This window comes from Papio anubis, chromosome 5 (assembly GCF_008728515.1).
Source record: "Papio anubis isolate 15944 chromosome 5, Panubis1.0, whole genome shotgun sequence".
Classification (NCBI taxonomy): Eukaryota; Metazoa; Chordata; class Mammalia; order Primates; family Cercopithecidae; genus Papio; species Papio anubis.
Window position 1 is genome coordinate 133193590 of NC_044980.1, and position 14418 is coordinate 133208007.

General features: G+C 39.2%; 1 protein-coding gene and 1 non-coding gene across 18 annotated transcripts in view; one reads left to right on the top strand and one right to left on the bottom strand.

Annotated features, from left to right (window-relative positions):
• Positions 1 to 14418, top strand: part of LOC101003154 (ankyrin repeat and KH domain-containing protein 1) — a 140988-nt gene that overhangs the window by 103620 nt on the left and 22950 nt on the right. For all 17 annotated transcript variants that reach the window (XR_002522773.1, XM_021939730.1, XM_021939732.1 and 14 more), the window contains 7 exons: positions 1167 to 1342; positions 1534 to 1696; positions 4653 to 4748; positions 5210 to 5326; positions 10340 to 10514; positions 12258 to 12705; positions 13193 to 13339. Coding sequence is in view for 16 of the 17 variants with exons in the window: in XM_021939730.1 (XP_021795422.1) it covers positions 1167 to 1342; positions 1534 to 1696; positions 4653 to 4748; positions 5210 to 5326; positions 10340 to 10514; positions 12258 to 12705; positions 13193 to 13339 (1322 nt within the window). In the remaining variant the exon portion in view is untranslated. The remainder of the gene's footprint in view (positions 1 to 1166; positions 1343 to 1533; positions 1697 to 4652; positions 4749 to 5209; positions 5327 to 10339; positions 10515 to 12257; positions 12706 to 13192; positions 13340 to 14418) is intronic.
• Positions 13936 to 14012, bottom strand: LOC116275140. The gene has a single exon (XR_004184099.1). It is a non-coding gene; the product is annotated as a small nucleolar RNA SNORD45 (small nucleolar RNA).

Genomic DNA, 14418 nt, shown 5'->3' on the forward strand with positions numbered 1-14418 from the left:
AGTGGAGGCTGGGCGCGATGGCTCACGCCTGTAATTCCAGCACTTCAGGAGGCCGAGGCAGGTGAATCACATGAGGTCAGGAGTTCGAGACCAGCCTGGCCAACATGGTGAAACCCCGTCTCTACTAAAAATACAAAAAATGAGCTGGGTGTGGTGGCGGGTGCCTTTAATCCCAGCTACTAAGGAGGCTGAGGCCGGACAATCACCTGAACTTGGGAGGTGGAGGTTGCACTGAGCAGAGATCACGCCATTGCACTCCAGCCTAGGCAACAAGAGAGAAACTCTGTCCCCCGCTGGCCCCCCAAAAAAAGAATAAAGGAGAAGAGTCATCAAATAATCTCCATAGATGCAGGAAACACACACAGAGAAAAGAAAATAGGAGTTAGTATGTCATTGGCTTTAATTTCTTTGCTTAGAACTGCAAGGTTCTTAGAACTCTGGAAAGACATAGGTTGGGTAGAATTTTTAATAGTCAACAGCGAATCTAGTGCTCATTTCAAATTGGAAAGATTTGACTGGAAACCTTGTATTTTTTCCCTGAAATTCCTCTCACTTCTTAAAGTTTAGTGCAACATTTACATTCTTTTAATCTAAGTAATGAGGAAGTGTAGTTTTTCCATAGCTTTTTACTACACAAAGAGAAATGAGTCTTTCCTGTCATTCAGTTTGTCTTTTTCTATTACAAGTATTCATTGTGTGTCACTTATCCATTAAAAGTCTTAGAGAAATCTGTGTTATTTTGGATAGTACCAGTAGGAAATGTCCTTTGAAAAAATGTTGGAGACTAATGTACCAAAGGCACATATGCAAAAAATTTATAAAGTGATTTTAATCTACTTATTTTTAATATCTCTATTCATTGTGCAGAGAAATTATCTGAGTAAATTCATAAAAGTATAGAAGTTACGGAATTTTTTTTAGCGTGACATAACATGTTTTAAGTTCATTCTAGCATGTCTAACTGAGTAACAATTTTTACTGCTGTTTAGTAAAATTCAAGGCAGAATATTGCTTAGCTCTTTTATGAGAGTTAATCAGAACTAGAATTGTTTTAAAAGTTAATTGCTTCAGTTTTTTAAAGAAATTATGTAGCTTAGTTTTGGTCCATGGAATAGTTTAAAAAAGAAATTATGTGACTTAATTGCATAATTTATTGGTTTAAACAGACTGGTCTTACCCCCTTGATGGAAGCAGCTTCTGGAGGGTATGCAGAGGTTGGAAGAGTTCTTCTTGATAAAGGAGCGGATGTTAATGCTCCCCCTGTGCCTTCCTCAAGAGATACTGCTTTAACAATAGCAGCAGACAAAGGTCACTACAAATTTTGTGAACTCCTGATTCATAGGTGAGTCTTTTCTATTATATGTAGAACTTTTTCAGAGCTTTTAAAGTTAATAACATTGTTTTACTTTATTGACGTTGTTAAGAAAAGATTATTTGTAAGTTATTTTGTAAAAGAAAATGATAAAGAAAAACTAGAAAAAGCCAGCCTCTTCTTATAGGAAACAAACTGTATTAATATGCTTTTGTTTATAGAGGAGCACACATTGACGTTCGTAACAAAAAGGGAAATACACCACTTTGGCTGGCATCCAATGGAGGTCATTTTGATGTTGTGCAGTTGCTAGTGCAAGCAGGTGCTGATGTGGATGCAGCAGATAACCGGAAAATCACACCCCTTATGTCAGCATTTCGCAAGGTAATTTGATATGGGGGAAGAAAGATCAAATGTAATAATTTTAAGCCAATTCTAAGTTAAAAAATGTGTGAGAAAGGTAAGTTTATCTTGGAGAATTGAGTATATTTCCATAGAAAAATCACTGCTATCATTCCGTTCATTTCTTTTTTTTTGAGACAGAGTTTCACTCTGTTACTTAGGCTAGAGTACAATGGCACGATTGCAGCTCACTGCAAACTCTGCCTCCCAGGTTCAAGCGATTCTCCTGCCTCAGCCTCCTGAGTAGCTGGGATTACAGGCGTGCACCACCATGCCCGGCTAATTTTTGTATTTTTAGTAGAGACGGGGTGTCACCACATTGGTCAGGCTGGTCTCGAACTCCTGACTTTGTGATCTGCCCGCCTCGGCCTCCCAAAGTGCTGGGATTACAGGCTCCCGACCTTATCTTTCCATTCTTTTGTGGCCAAATCTAAGAGCTATGTGGTAGTTCGCTATAAGCAACTTGGTTGTTAAATCACTTGGTGTCTTGACTATTTGTGATATATTGTTCATAAAATAGAAGATTTAAGAAAAACTTTTATATGCAGATGGATTTTTTTCTACCTAAAGAGGAACAAAAAGGAGTAGACTTTCATAAAAACTTACTGTATCTTCTGTGTGCTTGCGTGTGTGTTTATGTTTGTGTATGAAACAGGGTCTCAATCTATCAACCAGGCTGGAGTGCAGTGGCATGATCATAGCTCACTATAGCCTCATCCTCCCAGGCTTGAGTGATCCTCCCGCCGCAGCCTCCTGAGTAGCTGGGAGGGACCACAGGTGTGCACTACCATGCTCAGATTTTTTTTAATTTTTATTTTTTGTAGAGACGAGGTCTTGCTATATTGCCCAGGCTGGTCTCAAACTCCTGGGCTCAAGCAATACTACCACCTCTGCCTCCCAAAGTGCTAAGATATGGACATGAGCTATGCCTCTCATATATATTAAAGTTCATGCCCAGCCTCTCATATATATTAAAGTTCACTTATCTGCTGTATTTTTTAAAGCCTTTCCATCCCAAACTATAAACTACTTATTAGGGCCTGTAAAGACCTGCATAATAAGCTTCATGTCAACCTCCCCAGACAAATCATTTATGCTAGTATCCCCTTTTGCCCACTATGTTTTCTAGTTACTGGCATAGAATGCACTTAATTTTTTTTTTTTTTTTGAGACAGAGTCTCGCTCTGTCGCCCAGGCTGGAGTGCAGTGGTGCAATCTCGGCTCACTGCAAGCTCCGTCTCCCGGGTTCACGCCATTCTCCTGCCTCAGCCTGCCAGGTAGCTGGGACTACAGGCGCCCGCCACCACGCTCGGCTAATTTTTTGTATTTTTACTAGAGACGGGGTTTCACCACGTTAGCCAGGATGGCCTCAATCTCCTGACCTTGTGATCTGCCCGCCTCGGCCCCCCAAAGTGCTGGGATTACAGGCGTGAGCCACCACGCCCGGCCAAATGCACTAAATTTTCAACGGCCTCAGGGCCTTTGCTCACTGGTTTTCTTTTCCTGAAATGTTTTCCCTTGCTGTTCACCTAACTCACTTCTCTACTCATCTGTTAGCTGCAATTTTACATGTCGCTTCTCAAAGAGTATGTCACTAACACCCAATCTGAAAAAGGTTCCTCTGGTTCTCTTTTATAGATGAGTTTTGATTTTCCTTATCCCAATTTGTAAATATATCTTCAAACATGTACTTACCATTTTAATGCCTGTCTCGCCAACTAGACTGGTAGGTCCATGAGGACAAGAGTCATGACCATCTTTTTCAGCACTGTTTATATACTCAGTTGTTTAGCACAGTGCAATTTACATATAGTGAAATACATGAATCTTAAGGTACGTGGTTTAGTTTTGATAAATGTATACATACATGTAACCCATACCCCATAAACATATAAATTATTTCCGTAACCCTAGAAGGTTCCCTCTTGCCCACTTTTAATCACTTCCCTGCCCCAGAGGTAAGCATTTCTCTGATTTTTATCTCCATCACACTAATTCTTGAGGATGTTTTAGAACCTGAGTAGGAAGGGAAACTATGCAAGCTTGGTTAGATTAAAATAGACGTGCTTGCCGGGCGCGGTGGCTCACCCCTGTAATCCCAGCACTTTGTGAGGCCGAGGCAGGTGGATTGCCTGAGGTCAGGAGTTCAAGACCAGCCTGGCCAACATGGTAAATCCCTGTCTCTACTAAAAATACAAAAATTAGCCAGTTATGGTGGTGGGCGCCTGTAATCTCAGCTACTCTGGAGGTTGAGGCAGGAGAATTGCTAGAACCTGGGAGGTGGAGGTTGCAGTGAGATGAGAGCGCGCCATGGCACTCCAGCCTGGGCGACAACAGCGAGACTCCCATCTCCAAAAAAAAAAAAAAGATATGCTTAGAATTGATTATAGATCTTCCAACCCTTGATAATGGCATTTAGAAGGTGTTTTATTTAGATTCAAGTCCTAAGGCTCAGAAAGTTGTGATAGTACACCTTGTTTAGTTAGTGAAGTAGAAGCAAAGTAAGACTTTGAAATTTTAAAAAATTATTTGTTTTAGGATTCATTTCTCTTTTACACTGAGGTTCATTTTATATCACCAATGTTTGTCTAATAGATTTATTCTAGGAGATAACTGTTTTTCTACAAAAGCCTTTTCTACTTTTCAGTGGGATTAACTTCAGGAAAAATGTTGTCTAGTCCACCGTCCACTCCTGAGCATACATTCTTGTTTTTATGCTTTTCTGTTTATAAGCTGAATGCTTATTTTATTTTCATAATTTTCATTTTAAACTTAATATTCTATTTGAAAGTATTTGCCTTTTTATTCTTAAATTGGTAAGCATATATGCAAAATCAAGGAATTCCTTTGTAATTTTTTTTGTTTTACTTTATTTTTATTCTTAAGAATACTTTTTCTTTTCATGCTATCTTGTCTAAGATTGTTCTACTTCTTATAGGGTCATGTAAAAGTTGTTCAATATTTGGTAAAGGAAGTAAATCAGTTCCCTTCTGATATAGAATGCATGAGATACATAGCAACAATTACAGATAAGGTAAGTTTAATATGCTACTGAAGCACATTTTTGTTCTTTGTGGAATGATATGCCAAAGTATGCAGTTAGGAACTTGTTCTTTTTATATTCTGAAAGGTTGGTTACCTGATCTCTTTATGCTTTTGTTTCTCCATTTGTAAAATAGAGGGGTATAATAGTTTTGATAAACTATTTTGAGATTTCTACTGTGGACCATAGTCACAGTGACTACACTAAGGTACTAAACCATTAGCCTAATGAGAAGGCTTCCTAAGGACATGCAGGTTTTTAGGGAAATGGTGTCTTATTTTTGTGGAAGATTGATACATGACTGGACTCAAAGGATAACTTCATTTGGTTTAGTGACTTTTCAGTTTGAGCTTTAACCTCTGGACTTTAATGTGCTCATCAGCTTAAGTTTTATTTGGCCTCTTTATATTATGTTTCATTATATATTTACATAATTCTATTTCCTGCTGTAGGAACTGTTGAAAAAATGTCATCAATGTGTTGAAACCATTGTGAAGGCTAAAGACCAGCAAGCTGCAGAAGCAAATAAGAATGCAAGTATTCTTTTAAAGGAACTTGATCTGGAAAAGGTGAGTGGGAAAAATAATTTTCCTTTTTAGAAATTATTGAGGCTGGGCGTGGTGGCTCACACATGTAATCCCAACACTTTGGGGGGCTGAGCCCAGGAGTTCGAGATCAGTTTGGTCAACATAGAGAGGATGGCCTGAGCCCAGGAGGCAGAGGTTGCAGTGAGCTGTGATTGTGCCACTGCACTCTAGCCTGGGTGACAGAGTGAGACCCCATCGCTACAAAAATATTTAAAAAACAGCTGGGCATGGTGGTGCATGCCTGCAGTCCTAGCTATTCAGGAGGCTGAAATGGAAGGATCACTTGAGTCCAGGAGGTCGAGTGAGCCATGATTACACACTGCAGTCCAGCCTAGGCAACAGATCAAGACTCTGTCTCTAAAAAAAAGAAAAAAAAAGAAATTGCCAGATGTCATGGCTCATGCCTGTAATCCCAGCACTTTGGGAGGCTAAGGAGAGTGGACTGCTTGAGCCCCAGAGTTTGAGACCAGCCTAGGCAACATGGCAAAACCCCATCTCTACAAAAAAAACCCCCAAAAATTAGCCAGGCATGGTGGCAGGTGCCTGTAGTCCCAGCAACTTGGGAGGGTGAGGTGGGAGGATGGCCTGAGCCCAGGAGGCAGAGGTTGCAGTGACCTGTGACTGTGCCACTGCACTCTAGCCTGGGTGACAGAGTGAGACCCCATCTCAGACAAAAAGAAAATCTGCTAGAATAAACTTGTCACCTGTATGACCAATATTCTTAACAATATATGATTCAAAGGAAATAGGTAATAGATTCTTAAACCACAATCAATTTTTTGATTCTGACCTGTCATTCAAAATAATATATTTTGAGCCCAAATATAAGGGAAGGACTAGATTTTGAGCAAGATCCCAATTTACGGCAGGGTGCGGTAGCTCATACCTGTAATCCCAGCATTTTGGGAGGCCTAGGCGAGAGGATGGCTTGAGCTCAGGAGTTCGAGACCAGGCCGGGCAACATAGTGAGACCTTGCCTCTACTAAAAGTTTAAAAAATTCACCTGGCTTGGTGGTGCACACCTATAGTCCCAGCTACTCGGGCGGCTGAGGCGAGAGGATCACTTGGGCCTGGGAGGTTGAGGCTGCAATGAGCTATGATTGTGCCACTGTACTCCAGCCTGGGTGACAGAGCAAGACCCTGTCTCAAAAAAAAAAAAAATCCTGTCTGGGCATAGTAGCTCATGCCTGTAATCCCGGCACTTTGGGAGGCCGAGGCGGGCGGATCACCTGAGGTTAGGAGTTTGAGACAAGCCTGGTCAACAGTGGAGAAACCCCATCTCTGCTGAAAATACAAATATTAGCCGGGCGTGGTGGCGCATGCCTGTAGTCCCAGCTACTTAGGAGCCTGAGGCAGGAGAATTGTTTGAACCCAGTAGGCAGAGGTTGCAGTGAGCCGAGATCACAGCATTACACTCTAGCCTGGGTGACAGAGCTAGATTCTGTCTCAAAAAGAAAAAAAAATCCCATTTTACCAAATGACATCATTACTGCCTAAGTGGTTTTAACATTGGTGTGTGAAGAAATTTAGTAAAGCATTGGAAATATTTGTTTATCATAAAATCTGGGTTACAAGTGGTTTATTAGATTCCCAATTAAAGACTATCTAGTATCCTAGGATGTGTGCTATAATGGAAAAATTAAAACAAACAAACTAAAACATTGCCTTTCTGAGGCTCAGTCTGCTTACCTGGAAAATGAGAGTGTTGATACTGAGTTCGGAAATTATATTAAAAGAAAAAACATCATGATTAAGTAGAGTTATTCTAGGAATGCAAGAGATAGCTTAACATGAAAATATTTTGTTGCTAATTAAAGGAAGAAACAAAGTATGATTATTGAGAGATGCTAAAATTTTGATAGCAAATTTTGATTTAAAAAAACTTAGTAAGCTAAAGAGAGAAGAAAAGTTTGCTTACAATCATTAGGAGAAAAAAAGATAATAAAAAATGATCATGTGAATAGGCAATTCACAGAAAAAGAAATACAGGCTGGGCATGTGTGGTGGCTCACACCTGTAATCCCAGCACTTTGGGAGGCTGAGGCAGGAGGATCACTTGAGACTAGCAGTTTAAGACCAGCCTGGGCAACAAAGTAGGACCCTGTCTCTACTTTAAAAAAAAATTAAAATAAATTCTATAAAGTAGCAAAGAATCATTTTTGTAATAGCTTCTTGTCAGGATTTTTACAGTGAAATTTATCAGTCATTTGTAAAGATCATGATAGCTGCATTTTAGGCACATAAATAGATGCCACATAAATATTTTTTTTTAATAGCATTAGTAATTCACTCCACAAACCGTACAATTTACCTATGTAAAGTTACATAATTCGCAGCTGGGCACAATGGCTCACGCCTGTAATCCTAGCACTTTCGGAGGCTGAGGTGGGCAGATCACCTGAGCTCAGGAGTTCGAGACCAGCCTGGCTAACATGGTGAAACCCCGTCTCTACTAAAAATACAGAAATTAGTCAGGCATGGTGGCACATGCGTGTAATCCCAGCTACCTGGGAGGCTGAGGCAGGAGAATTGCAGGAACCCGACAGGCGGAGGCTGCAGTAAGCCAACATCTTGCCACTGCACTCCAGCCTGGGTGACAGAGCAAGACTCTGTCTCAAAATAAAATAAATAAAGTTATGTAATTCAGTGTTGTTTAGTATATTCACAGAATTGTACATTTATCAGCAGTCAATTTTGGAACATTATGACTATCATAAAAAGAAACCCTGCACTCTATAGCTATCATATTCCCATTCCCCCACTGCAATCCCTGTGTCCTAGGTAACTGCTAATCTACTTTCTGTCTCTATAGATTTGTCAATTCTGGACTTTTCACATAAATGGAATCATACCATATTTGGTCTTTTGTGACTGGCTTTTTCACTTAGTGAAATGTTTTCAAAATTCTTCCATGTTATAGATGAAATCAGTACTTTATTTCTTTTTATTGCCAAATACAAAAACAATTCTATCCTTAGACCACATTTTGTTTATCTGCTTATCAGTTAATGGACATTGGGTTGCTTCCACTTTTTGGCAATTATAAATAATGCTCAATGATTGTAAGCAATTTTCTTCTCTCTTCAGCTTACTAAGTTTTTTTAAACTAAAATTTTTTATCAAAATTTTAGCATCTTTCAATAATCATACTTTTTCTCTTCCTTTATTTATCAACAAAATATTAAGCTATCTCTTGCACTCCTAGAATACTTGATCATGATACTTTTTCTTTTAATAATGCAATTATAAATAAGTATACAGGTTTTTGTATGAAAATGTTTTTATTTCTCTGGAGCATGTCCTTATGAATAGAATTACTGAATCATACACTAGTTCTCTGTTTAACTATTTGAAGGAGTGCCAGATTATTTTCCAAAGTAGCTGTACCATTTTACATTCCTACCTGCAGTGTATGAAGGTTTCAATTTCTCCACATCCTCACCAATATTATTATCTGTCTTTTGATTGTAGCCATCCTAGTGGGTGTGAAGTGGATATCTTGTGACTTGGATTTGGTTTTCCCTGATGGCTAATGATATTGAACATGTATCTTTCTCTGTGCTTATCGGTCATTTGTATATTTTCTTTGGAGAAATGTCTATTCAGATCCTTTTTCTATTTTTTTTTTTTTTTTTTTTTGAGACAGAGTCTGGCTCTGTTGCCCAGGCTGGAGTGCAGTGGCCGGATCTCCGCTCACTGCGAGCTCCGCCTCCCAGGTTCACGGCATTCTCCTGCCTCAGCCTCCTGGGTAGAGTAGCTGGGACTACAGGCGCCCGCCACCACGCCCGGCTAATTTTTTGTATTTTTGGTAGAGACAGGGTTTCACCGTGTTAGCCAGGATGGTCTCGATCTCCTGACCTCGTGATCCGCCCACCTCGGCCTCCCAAAGTGCTGGGATTACAGGCGTGAGCCACCGCGCCCGGCCCTCCTTTTTCTATTTTTAAAAAATAGTTTTATTGAGGTATATTTGACAAATAAAAATTTGTGTATATTTAAAATGTATAATTTGGGGGTTTTTTTAATTAATTTTTTTCTTTTTTTTTTTTTTTAGAGACAGGGTCTTACTCTGTTGCCAAGGCTGAGTGCAGTGGCATGATTATAGCTCACTAGAGCCTCAAACTCCTGGGCACATACAATCCTCCTGCCTCCCAAGTAGCTGGAACTACAGGCATAGGTCACCATGTCTGGCTAATTTTCTTATTTTTTTACAGAGATGGGATCTTGCTATATTGCCCAGGCTGGTCTCAAACTCCTGGGCTCAAGCAGTCTTTCCTCCTCAGTCTCCCAAGGTGCTTATATTACAGGCATGAACTACCACGCCCAGCCTGCATATAACTTGATGTTTTCATAATCTGTTTTTTAAATGGACTGTCTTCATTCATGAGTTGTAAGATTTTTTTTATATATTATAGATACAAGTCCCTTACCAGTTGTATGATTTGCAAAAATATTTGTCCCATTTTATAGGTTGACTTTTTACTTTTTTTTTTTTTTTTTTTTTTTGAGACAGTCTCACTCTGTCGCCCAGGTTAGAGTGCGGTGGTGGCATGATCTTGGCTCATTGCAACCTCTGCCTCCCAGGTTCAAGTGATTGTCCTGCCTCAGCCTCTCGAGTAGCTGAGACTACAAGTCCGTGCTAGCACACCCAGCTAATTTTTGTATTTTTAGTAGAGATGGGGTTTCACCATGTTGGCTACATTAGTCTCGAACTCCTGACCTCAGGTGATCCACCAACCTTGGCCTCTCAAAGTGCTGGGATTACAGGTGTGAGCCACCACACCCAGCTGATTTTTTACTTTCTTGATGATTCCTCTGAAGTACAAAAGTTTTTAATTTTGATAGCGTCCAGTTTATTTTTTCTTGATGGCATTTATAAATGTGTTTTGAGAATAACATCCATGAAGATCCCTGTGTATCATAAACAAAAATATCATTTCATTCTTTATTTTACATTACTGCCTTATTGGTAAAATTATATACCTGCTTTATTTGCAGTCAAGAGAAGAGAGCAGAAAGCAGGCTCTTGCCGCTAAAAGAGAAAAAAGAAAAGAAAAGAGAAAAAAGAAAAAAGAGGAACAGAAAAGGAAACAGGAGGAAGATGAAGAAAACAAACCTAAGGAGAATTCAGAACTACCAGAGGATGAAGATGAAGAGGAGAATGATGAAGATGGTGAGAAACAAACCATCTGAATTAATGAGAAAATTCTCCTTTGTTTATCAACTTCATTTTGAGTGCTCTTTGCTCTAGTTAACTCTAGTTAAACATTTGATTACTTTATTAATCTGAAATGGACAATGACTTTTATAGTAAGTATTTCTAAGTGTTTTGCATTGCAAATTAATACAGAGAAACAAGGAGAAAGCAAGCACATAATTTGAAGAAATTCAGTTGTAATTTAAGTCACCTTGTAAAACATTGCATATATACTAAAAGCAATACAGTAAGAGGTTTGCAACCGTTTTTTGAGATTCTTCTGTAACTCTTCCCCTACTGATTAGAACTACAGTTTCTCAGTTTATTTTTAGCTGAGATTCAGGCTCAAGGATATAGAGGCCTGAAATGTCAGTAGAGATGGGTTTAGTACTCTCAAAGAGTTATTTATTGTACTGTCTGGCAGTGCTTGTAGTAGGCAAATAATTTTGTTCTACTTGAATTCTAATTCTAAAATACAATTTGAAAAGTGTCCTAAATTCAAACTATATTGTGGTTTGGGTTCATGAGACTAGAATTAAGAATATTAAGAATATTGGGCCGGGTGTGGTGGCTCATGCCTGTAATCCCAGCACTTTGGGAGGCCAAGAGCGGATCACAAGGTCAGGAGTTTGAGACCACCCTGACCAATATTGTGAAACCCCATCTCTACTAAAAAAAAAAAAAAATACAAAATTAGCCTGGGATTGCAGGCGTGGTGGCACATGCCTGTAATCCCAGCTACTCAGGAGGCTAAGGCAGGAGAATTGCTTGAACCCGGGAGGCGGAAGTGGTAAGCCGAGTTCACACCATTGCACTCCATCCTGGGTGACAGGAGCCAAAAAAAAAAAAAAAAAAAGAATATTAAGAATATTGCTAATATGTGTGTCCTATACTACCTTAGACAAGAAAATATATTGTATATTTGTTCTAACAACAAATAATAGTAAATTATTTATTAGGCTAACAACAGTAAAGATTTTTTTTGTGTGTTTTTTTGAGATGAGGTCTCCCTCTGCCACCCAGACTGGAGTGCAGTGGCGCAATCTCGGCTCACTGCAACCTCTGCTCCCCAGGTTCAGGTGATCCTCCCACCTCAGCCTCCCAAGTAGCGGGGACCACAGGTGTGCACCGCCACCCCCAGCTAATTTTTGTATTTTTTGTAGAGACAAGATTTCATTATGTTGTCCAGGCTGGTCTTGAACTCCTGAGCTCAAGTAATCAATCCACCTGCCTTGGCCTCCCAAAGTGCTGGAATTACAGGCATGAGCCACTGCGCCTGGCCACAGTAAAAGATTGCTTTATTTCACCTGGGTGCAGTGGCTCACGCCTGTAATCCCAGCACTTTGGGAGGCCAAGCCGGGTGGATCACAAGGTCAGGAGTTTGAGACTAGCCTGGCCAACATGGTGAAACCCCATCTCTACTAAAAGTACAAAAATTAGCCGGGCATGGTGGCGTGTGCCTGTAGTCCCAGCTACCCGGGAGGCAGAGGTTGCAGTGAGCCGATGTCGCACCACTCCATTCTAGCCTGGGCGACACAGCAAGACTCCATCTCAAAAAAATGAATAAATAAAGATTTTTTTATTTCTTAGTGAATACTGGTGAAAGGAAAATATGATGTAAAAGTCTGAATTATTATGAATTATCAAATATATTCTGTCAGAATTTGTTTTGAGATCTGTGACTCTCAGTATGATTTTTATTCTTTTTAACCATTTCAGTGGAGCAAGAAGTTCCCATAGAACCTCCTAGTGCAACCACCACCACCACAATTGGAATCTCTGCAACATCTGCAACATTCACAAATGTGTTTGGGAAAAAACGGGCCAACGTGGTGACAACTCCCAGCGCCAATCGGAAAAATAAGAAGAACAAAACAAAAGAAACCCCTCCTACAGCACATTTAATTTTACCAGAACAACATATGTCTTTAGCCCAACAAAAGGCAGATAAAAATAAAATAAATGGAGAACCTAGAGGTGGTGGTGCAGGTGGGAATAGTGATTCAGATAACTTGGACAGCACAGACTGCAACAGTGAGAGTAGCAGTGGTGGTAAAAGCCAAGAGTTAAATTTTGTGATGGATGTGAATTCCTCTAAATACCCCTCACTGCTCCTTCATTCCCAAGAAGAAAAGACAAGTACTGCTACTTCCAAAACTCAGACACGGTAAATGTTTCTGATTTGTTAACTCTACCTGCACCTTTCCTTCTTCATGCCTGGCACAAGAATTTGAAGTATATTATCCAAGTACAAGTTGTGTTAAACAATTGAATTCTACCACATTATCTGTCTTCAATATTCAAAACTGAAATTCACCCATGTCCTCTTGATCATGTGCTAGTTGGGAAATGAGATTATTAGAAATGTTTATAGGATTCATAGTCTGAAGTTGAAAGTATTTGTATGCTTTGATTTTATCTAACTATGTCATTTTTATTGATTTTGGTCTAATTTTTGGCATCTGAATCCATTTTAATACTAAAATAAATGATGGGCTCTTTGCTCTATTTCTGTTTTTCTGACTCATTGATTATTTGATGTGCCAAAGTTTAATACTAATATTTCAGCATAACTCTGGCTATAAAGGAATATTCCCTTGAGTTTCTATCTTAAAACTTATCTTTTATTGTACTTGCTATTTGTCTCTTCTTAGACTTGAAGGTGAAGTGAATCCTAATTCCTTGTCAACCAGCTATAAGACAGTGTCATTGCCATTAAGCTCTCCAAACATAAAGCTGAATCTCACTAGCCCTAAAAGGGGTCAGAAAAGAGAAGAAGGGTGGAAAGAAGTTGTACGAAGGTAAATAGAATTAGTTCCATCTTTTTAACTTTCTTTTTTCTTTTTTTTTTTTTTTGAGACGGAGTCTCGCTCTGTCGCCCAGGCTGGAGTGCAGTGGCCGGATCTCCGCTCACTGCAAGCTCTGCCTACCAGGTTCACGCCATTCTCCTGCCTCAGCCTCCCGAATAGCTGGGACTACAGGCGCCCACCACCTCGCCCGGCTAGTTTTTTGTATTTTTTAGTAGAGACGGGGTTTCACCTTGTTAGCCAGGATGGTCTCGATCTCCTGACCTCGTGATCCACCCGTCTCGGCCTCCCAAAGTGCTGGGATTACAGGCTTGAACCACCGCGCCCGGCCATCTTTTTAACTTTCATGTATTTTCCCTTTCTCATGTGAGATGGCTACCTAGTTAATTAATGAATAATTTGAATGTGATCATTATTTTAAACTGCATTGCCACACTAAATCCAGAATATGCTAAAGTAAACTTAGAAGCAGTGTATAAATTTTGCATGCATATTTTATATGACACAAGAAATTTTGGCTTTTTGGGATAACCTGAGTTGCTTTTTATGTAGTTCAAATGTAAAGGCTTTCTCTTTCTTTTTTTCTTTCTCATGTCTCAGTAATTCTAGAACTAAAGTACTAATAATCAACTTTAGATTCAGAATACATGTCAGCTCATCATTGACCTGAGGCTTTATGTTTTGTTGCTAAGTATGAGCTGTTGATACTGGTTTAAAATGAATAAGCTAGCATGGTTATTCTGTGTGGATTTTAATAATATGGTATTCACTATTTTAACAGGGTCATTGTAGTTTAGTTGATGTGTATTATTTTGGGCAGATTTGAATGCTTATATTGTGAGTGATTTAAATATAATTTTTGTTTTAAATGGCAGTGTAATTTTTAAAGTTAGGTTCTCTGAAACTGCAGAGGCAATGTAATTTTTAACTTTACTAAATTCAATTCAATATTACAAGAGATCAGTTTCTAAAATAAAAACTTTTAATAATTTCCTCTTTAGCATTTGAGAAATGTTATTCTACAAAATGTCCATGAACATACTTACTGAGACATCTTTTTTAATAAAGAGACA